This window comes from Cryptomeria japonica, chromosome 6 (genome assembly GCF_030272615.1).
Source record: "Cryptomeria japonica chromosome 6, Sugi_1.0, whole genome shotgun sequence".
Classification (NCBI taxonomy): domain Eukaryota; kingdom Viridiplantae; phylum Streptophyta; class Pinopsida; order Cupressales; family Cupressaceae; genus Cryptomeria; species Cryptomeria japonica.
The window spans coordinates 47,112,392-47,121,713 of record NC_081410.1 but is presented as its reverse complement, the minus strand read 5'-3'; the positions used below and the strand labels follow the sequence as shown (position 1 = coordinate 47,121,713).

The following is a 9,322-nucleotide window of genomic DNA, read 5'->3' as shown; positions in this document are numbered from 1 at the left end:
ATGGATGAATTGCAAATCTAGGACTTCACAAAACAGCAACACTTTCACCCCACAAGGATCTACTTTCAAATTGCTTGATTGGAATCCTCAAATGAGGGAAAAGAAATGTCATATTTATGAAACTCTAATTTTAAATTTGATAAAAGGTTGACTTATAATTGATGAATTATGACAGCAAGCGAGATTTAAATATGATAAGACTGCCCAATTGAGCTCTTGAAATTTGGGGAAAAAAGTATAGGACCGGTTATTATACTACTTGATCCAACCAACTTTTTTTTTTCCTAGGGATGCCAGCTATCATGATTCTAATGCTAAATCTAGCATGGTGGCACAAATTAAGATGTGTAGATATCTGAAATGTATCTTTAAGGTTGAAATTAGGGTAGGATTAGGATTAAATGAAAAGGGGTGCACCTAGGATCAAGGGCCCAATTTTATGATATGTAAATTGATAACAGAGGACTTAGATTTAATTAAATTAATAATTAAATGTGTAAACAAGTGCTATAATTCAAAATGCAATGGGACACACTAAGGCGGGTGCTAACCTAAGCATGGAATTGGACAACCTAATTAAGGGTGTAAAATTTACAGCACTACAATTCTAAAGCATAAAAAATGTGCATATATCGTGAGACAACACCAAAAAAACATGGTAACACTCTCATTTAGATCTATGAAAATATATGATAAAATACATAGATATCTCCTCCCACCTCTAACTTGGAATAGATAAGGGTTATATAAGAGCTATATTCTTAATCACTTCTACTTTATTTATCACAGAATTTTAAATATAACCTTTTAGCCCCTCCCAAAATAGTTCATTCTATTAGGATTCCCAAAGATACTGAGAGGGGGGGGTGAATCAGTATCTAACCGGTTTGATAATTTTCTTAGCTTAAAACATGTAAAGCATATCAGTACTGTATACCGGTAAACAAAAAGTAATGCAATAAATAGAGATAACATCAACCACATGAAAAGCACACCATAACACAGTGTTTTAACGAGGAAACCCGTTGTGGGAAAAACCTTGGTGGGATTTGTGACCCACAATATTCACTTACTGGCGAATAAGAGAATATTACTACTACAATAGGGGTCTGCACATGCAAGAAGGCCAAGTGCCTAGAGCTCACTGCTCAATTACAAAATGGGAAGTCTCACTGACTTACAAAATGGATTATGTAAATCCAATGTCTTGTACTGCTTCAAAATAGCATCTGCTATGCCAGATCCAGTACCGGTTTTAGCTCTGCTTCATACATAAACCCTTAACCTATAATTCGCATAATAGGTCTGCCTTATTCCACCTATCTACTTTCTTATAAAATGGTCTATAATGATCTCATACATATATGAGTCATTTTACAACTTGCCAAGTCAGCTTATAATGATTTTATAATTAATTACAAAATATGTTATAAACAAAATTCATGTTGGCCTGGGTGTCGGTATACTTCCTTTCACTGTCGGTGTTCTATGTGTCGGTGTAGAGTCTGTCGTTGCTGGTGCCGATAAATTGTCTTGCTGGTGTCATAGGATTGCAAGGTTGCCATCAATGACAAAACCTTCAATCACCTACAATATCTCATTGGAGTGTGCATTTGCCAACACATTCTTGATTCTATGATCAATTTTAAGGCATTTAGAGTTCCCATCTTCTAGAGAAGTGCACATATTTTAATACCTTTAATTTAATAGTTAAATTCTTGCATATGTAAAATAGTCCATTCTTGTACCACAAAATATTTTCTTTCCATGAAAATTTACATGACACACTTGAATCCTATTAGAGTTTCCTAATGAGTGGGTGATCATCTTTCTCCTTCGTGAACTCTTCTCTTGCCTCATTTTTTTAATATAATCGTAATGTGGAATTGGTGTACAATAGAAACTATGTGGGTTCATCCTACGAGTGATGTGCAATAGTGGTGCTCTATCTAGAAGGAGTGGACCCTAAATTCAATGTTTTGGTTGATATTAAATATCTAGGAGGGATGAACCCTAGAGTCAAAGTCGACAATAATTATTTACAAATAATTGATAAAAACTTAAAATGCCTATGATATCTTGTAAGCTCTTAAGGATCCTAAGAATTTTCCACTCTAAAGTGAACTTGATGTCATGAATGTGAATCATGACTCCATCATTTGACACTTTATGACCAAGGTAATCTACATATTTAACTCCAAACATACAATTGGATGGATTAGCATAAAACTAATGCCACTCAAGATTTTCTTAACCTTAAATTTACATTTTTCAAGTCCTCCCATGTTTTATAATATATTAAAATACATTGAAAACTCCAAAATAAATTTTCAAAAAAATGACCTAAAGATAGAATTCGTTAAACTTTAAAATGTTGATAGTGTCTTTGTAGCATTACCAAAAATTCATACTAGCTCTTATGGATTCAAGATAGATTATATAAATCCTCATCTAAATAATGATTAATTTAATATAACCAAAATGAAGACCAAGTTTTATAAAATAAATAATACTAATAATCTCATCTAAAACGGACAAAACCTAGACTAGAAAACTTATCTTTTGTAGTGGAATCAATATAATCTTGAGACATAACCTTAAAATATTGAATCTTTCTTAAGTACCATTAACGTATTAAAAGAGTAAGTACTCTTACTTTGATTGTGTCTAACTCTAGCATCTCTTGAAGCATATTTTCCATCTCACTTTTTTTGGTACATGTTGATACTTATAGGGCCTAACTTTGGATGGTTAGCTCAAGTGGTACAATTTGAATAGCATGGTCATGATCTCTTTTACGAGTTAATTCTTTTGACATCCCTAAAAAAATTAATGAATGCTTATCTTTAATTGTTCGTAAATCTTATGATGTAGAATCTTTTGATTGACATAATTCAAAGTAAAATAGTTGAATTAAAAATTTATACCTTCATTATAAGAATATTTCACATTTGATAAAATCTCATCATTTGTAGAGACTTTAGATGAAATATCCTTAATTCTACCATCCTTCCTTTTGAGTGAAATCACATGAAATTATTTTATCTCATTTTTCTAGTATAAAAGTTTGACTCCTCCACATAATGATTAAGTCCAACTATGACTGATAATTTTAACTAACACCATTTAACCATGGTTTAATTTTAGTACCTAATAGGAGCACTACAATCATAAGAAAATATTCAAAATTGTGTTTTATACTTGTATGAGTAAAAATAAAACAATAAAGTTTGTGAAGCAAACTTATTCTAACATCTATGTCTTACAACAAATAATTTGTGGAGGAAATCTTACAAACATAGCGACAAATGGTCGCCTCCAATGGCACAGGCAAACGTCTTTATTGGATCATTTCTCCCGTTGATCACATGGTTTTAGAATTTCTCAATATTGAATTGGTTCCCGTTGATCACATGGTTTTAGAATTTCTCCATATTGAATTGGTCCCCGTTGAATTTGTCCAAGTTGGACGTCAGCAGATAGCGTAAGGACATCACAAAATTACTTCTTGTCCAATATCTAGGACTAGCCAATCATTGTAAAAAGCTGGATTACAAAATACTCCAAATAAGCAAATAGTAAACCAGGTTATTATGATAGGGGTAGGAATATACAAAACATGCCCTAACATAATATACCTTTATCCATGCCAAGAAAAGAGAACCAAGAGATCCACTTTGTCCTTACACCTATAAGAAGTCAAGGAACTGAGTCATTTATCAATGTAAATTCAAAGTATCTATTCAAGGAATTTAACCTTATTTGATATTTTTTTATTTTTTTATTAGTTTCATTTGTGTGAATGTGAGTGAATCTAAGTGCACCATGGCTCCGTCACCACCCCATTCTTAATGATCATTGATATAGGAATAGGAGGCAATTAGAACCAAAGACTATTACCTAAGCAATATCTCCAAACCCCCAAACAAGTAACTCTTGGTTAGGGTAGTAACCATCTTCTTGATCTTTATTTCTTCTTACCACGTTTGAGTAAAATGACCACAAACATTGAAGCTATATATGAGTTTACGCAATAGTTATGAACACTCATTTTGGGCACAACTCTTGGATCAAGAAATACTAACTTTTTTTCTTACCAATCTAATAAAGATATCCATGATTTTGTGCATAGGAGAGGAGAGTTTATTTAGAAAAATAAATAAGTTATGCTATTTACTCTATAAAAACGTTTCTTATCCTCAAGTAATGCCAAATGCTAGGTTACACCTACAATGCAAAAAAATAATAAAGATGAATACAATCAGGACATCAAAGAGAGTCCCTCCCACATTTGTGAATCAACTTTAGGTACCCTCTACACTAAGATGGGATATAGAGAAATCACATTCATCATTACCATCCAAACTTCAATCTTTACTAAGGTGATGAAACAAAAGATTGAAGAGAATAGCTAAAGGTAATAAAACAAAATATATCACCCTCTACTTTATTATTTGAGATGGAAATCTTTTAAACGTGGCCACAAAAGATTTCTTGCAACTGTATTGACAAATAATTGACACTCATGTCAAATTGGAGAGCATTTTGTGATTTTCAAATATTAAAAAAAATTTATTATTAGCATACACAAAATATAAAGTCCCATCAACTTAAAAACATACATCTAATAAGACACAAAATTCATTATCAGCTTTATTATTTGAATTGGAAATCTTTCAGACATAACCACAAAATTATTTCCAAACATACAATAATTATGTAACATCTTGCTATTCTCAGCACAAAATATGTCACCCACATCAGCCTGGGACACACAAATTTCATTGTCAAACCTTATCATTTTCTGCTGTCATATGAACATAGCCACATTGACTGCCACAATTGGCACTCATGGCATAAGAAAAGCATTTGTCACATGGTTTTGGTAAAGAGGCCCCGGGTAAACTTGCATAATTTACCAAGTTGTTATCAGACAATGTCGTTATATTTTACCCATTTGCTTTACCTATATATATGTGGTGGGGGAGCTCATATTCTGTATCTCTGTTAAGTAATTACAGGTTGAGCAATATGTCCCAGTATTTGTTTGTAACATGGACCGCCATTCAGATTGTAGTAGTGGTGGGTTTAGTATTCATTGCCCTCAAATCTAGGACATCAAAGAGGAAGAAATACCCACCAGGTTAGCTTCATATCTTTTGTCTTCTATTCTTTTTTACTTAATATGGAAAATGAGTACTGAGTGAAGAAAATGTGCTATTCTAAACTGTGAATGCATACAGTTGTGGGTGCATGGATGGTTGTGAGGGACCTTGTTCTGTTCAAGGATAAGGTGCCTCATCGAACATTCTATCAGTGGGCTAAATGTCATGGTCCTGTATACTCTGTCCGTACTGGGCTTACATCTGCTGTTGTTGTATTGAATTCAGCCAAAGCTGCCAGACAAGTAAGTTGATATTATAAATCTGCCCAGCTTAAATCTCAGAAATCTTTGCAGTCAAAAAGGTGTGTTGATGCAATAGAAGTTGATGTAAATGTGGGTTGCAGGCCATGACAGAGCATCATTCATCTATCACAGCGAAAAATCTGACCACAGCCTTGAAAGTGCTCTCTTTGGATCAGACGATGGTGGCCTTGTCAGACTATGGAAGAGATCATCGCTTGATGAAGAAGCTCATGGTCTCACACCTCCTCGGAACAACTCCTCAAGTATTATCTTGAATCTTTTGTTTCATCACCTTTTTATTCAGCTCCATTTTTTTATACCCATCTGCTTATCAAGTACCTTACCTATTTCGTTGATAAGACTTTTCACTCTTCATAGCATATGTTACATTTACTTGTGTAAACAGAGAAATAATGCGTTCATGAGAAAGGAAATGGTGCACAAGCTAATAGCTTCCATGTACCTTGAGTTGAAGGAGGCTTGCAATGACACAGTTAACATGAGCAAGATAATTCTAGATCACTTGTTTCCTTTTGCTCTAAATCAGGTAACTTCCCATAGCACAGTAATTTATAATATGAAAGCACCATATATGCAACATTTTAACTTACATTATTTACAGTTTACTATTGAAATTTGGAAGGGCTTATCCATCAAATACATTTATATTTTTCAGAAATAGATGTGGCAAAATGTTTGTTAGGTTATCTGATAACTTTTTTATACCAAAAGGACTTCAGTAGTTGAATGGAAGAAATATTGTTAATCAAGTGGTAAAGTATTGAATAAATTTGGCTTGGAGTACAGGTGATAGGCAGAACTGTGGAACCCTTATACGTGGAAGAGTTGGGCAGTAAAGTTGTATCGTTGCAGGACATGTACAATCTTATAGTTGGGGATCCTGCAAATGCTGCTCTGGAAATCAATTGGAGAGACTTCATTCCTATTGTAAATCGATGGCTTCCCAACAAAAAGCTACAGAAAATGTTAAATGATGTGACGAGGAAGAGGTCAGCACTTGTGAGGGCTCTTATTCACCAAGAAAAGGACCTCCTCTCCTCCGGAAAGGTACCATATAATATAAACAAATCTCTTTGTGACTGTGGTGTCTTTGGTAATGACCCATATATTTTTACAAGTAATCTTTTTTTAAGCAAAACAAATGCCTTGACCCATATATTTTTAGGGTTTGCTTGCTTCTTCAAGTGTACACTTATTAGATCTAGAATGTATTGATGGGTGAAGGAACCGAAAGGATATCTAGACATGCTTCTTAAGGAAGGTGAGATTCTGAGTGAGAGGCAGCTGGAGACAGCAATATGGGAGCCTGTTATTGAAAGCACTACTACAAGTCATGTTGCTATGGTTTGGGCTTTCTTCAACCTTGCCAAGCATCCTCACACTCAGGTACTTTTCTGCAAAAGCTTTCCCATTTTTATCGATAAAATCATTCTATTTCAATGCAAAATTTCTGAAATCCTGCCATGAGACCCACAGGAACGACTTTATAAAGAACTAGAACAAGTATGTGGAAAGAAAGCGGTAGAAGAAAAGGATTTGGGGAAATTGCCATATCTGAAGGGAATATTTTATGAGACAGTACGCAGACATTCTCCATTGCCTCTAGTGCCGCTACGTATCGTCCATGAGGACGTGGAGATTGACGGCTACCATGTTCCAGCAGGATGGGAGGTAAAATAAAAGCTTTTGCAGTTAAAATAAAAGAACTTACGAAAATATCTTTAATTATTTTGGTCATTTACTAATTGCTTATTATTGTTTATTATTTAGATATTAATTAATATATGGGGAGCAAATAATTATGAGGGCGAATGGAAAAATTCAGAAGAGTGGAAACCAGAGAGACAACTAGAGTTTCCAATGGAAGAAGATATTTATAGGACCATGGTATTTGGAGCAGGGAATAGATTGTGTGCAGGATGGACACAAGCAGTTACAATAGCCTCCTTGATCATTGGGAGGATTGTTCAAAACTTTGAATTGAAAATGCCAACAGGGCATGAGGAAGACTATGACACAATAATAAACACAGGAACTCATAGGCTCTGTCCTCTCATTTCAATTCTCACACCAAGAAATTTATAATCCATGTCTCCATGCTCTAGCATTTGGATGATTATAATATATCATCTTTTATGATGCTTGATATCTTATATGTATGTATTAAAAAAAAATCTTATATCTGAACTATGCTACCTACTTTATGGAAACCATCATTTGTATCTATTTTGGATATCAATGACCAATTTATCTACTGGCATGTACCTAACCTAAGTAAAAAGATAGTAAATAATATTAAAATAAAACCCTTTCGATTGAGTTTAATATAGATAAGCATTTAATAAAAAAAATCCCTAGTGTTAATCTTCAATTGAAAGGTATGCTGAGGTAGGTGCTTCAATTTTATTGACACGTTTTACTATGTATGTTTTCTTCCTTGTGACGTAGAATGTGTTCATGTTGGGGTTAATTATGTTTGTTTGAACTCATGTTGTATTTGGGTTCATTACTTCTAGTATTATAACTTTCAAACTCCCATGTAGGTTTTGAATATTATTCATAAAGGATGTTGAAATGGTGTTTTCTTCAAATAGGTATTCCAAAGCATAAAAATATGGATATAGTGTGAGACAACAACAACAAAAAAAAAAAAACATAATTGCACTTTCTCATTTAAATCTATGAAAATATATGATAAAATTCATAGATATCTCCTCCCACCTCTAACATGGAGTAGATAAGGGTTATATAAGACCTAGATTCTTAATTGTTTGTCCTTTATTTTATAGGAATGACATGCATTTTACCACAAATTTTTGAATATATCAATTTTAACCCCTCCCAAAATAATCCATTCTTGTTTGTACGATAATTTTAAAGCATTTAGAGCGCCCATCTTCCAAAGAAGCATACACTTTCTTAATGCCTTAAATTTAATAGTTAAATTCTTACATAGGTAAAATAGTCCATTCTTGTACCATAAAATAATTCCTATCAATAAAAAATTGCATGACACACTCAAATCCTATTAGAGTTTCCTAATGAGAATGTGATCATCCTTGTCATTCTCCCACTCTTTTGTTGCCTCATTTTCTTAATAAAATTTTAATATAGAATTAGCACACAACATAAATTATGTGGATTCATCCTACGAGTGATGTAAAATAGTGGTGCTCTATCTAGAAGGAGTGAACCCTAAATTCAATATCTTGGTTGATACTAAATATGTAAGAGGGATGAGCCTTGGAGTCAAGGTTGACAATAATTATCTACAAAGAGAATATAATAACTTAAATTTCCTAAGATATATTGTAAGTTCTTAAGGATCCTAAGAATTTTTCAATCTAAAATGAACGAGACAGTACCCAGACATTCTCCTTTGCCTTTAGTGCCACTTTGTATTGTCCATGAAGATGTGGATATTGACGGCTACCATGTTCCAGCTGGATGGGAGGTAAAATAAAAGCTTATGGATCATTAGCTTCACACATATATAATTGGGGATTATTAAGTATTTTTTAAATAATATTTTTAATTTTAAAATCTATAAGAAATGTAAATTAATGTACATTGAGTAAAGTATTAATGGTTATTTATCATGTGAAATTTTGTATCCATCTTTCCTCTTCTTTGTTGTTTGTTCTTTTTGGCTCTTTCTTTTCGTTCATGCGATCCTTCTATCTCCCTCTTTTTTTTTCTTTGTTCTTTGTTCTTTTCGGTTCCTTCTATCTCCCTCTTTCTTTGTCTTTGTTCTTTGTTCTTTTTGGCTCTTTCTCTTCATTCATGAGTTCCTTTTGTCTCCTTCTAAATACTTTGTGCTCCCTACATTGTAGGTCTAAAGCTTCTCTTTATTTCCATATAATTTTATATAAGGGAGTGGCCCTCGCCCAATAG

The 9,322-nt window shown here is 33.4% G+C and overlaps 1 protein-coding gene across 1 annotated transcript; it reads left to right on the top strand.

Annotated features, from left to right (window-relative positions):
* The first annotated feature begins 5,017 nt into the window (after positions 1-5,017).
* On the top strand, positions 5,018-7,609 carry LOC131079397 (ent-kaurene oxidase, chloroplastic). The gene is made up of 8 exons (XM_058017316.2): positions 5,018-5,143; positions 5,244-5,407; positions 5,509-5,670; positions 5,814-5,954; positions 6,215-6,475; positions 6,653-6,814; positions 6,905-7,099; positions 7,199-7,609. Exons 1-8 carry the CDS (start codon positions 5,032-5,034, stop codon positions 7,511-7,513), a joined length of 1,512 nt encoding a protein of 503 aa, XP_057873299.2. The 5' UTR covers positions 5,018-5,031; the 3' UTR covers positions 7,514-7,609.
* Positions 7,610-9,322: the final 1,713 nt, after the last annotated feature.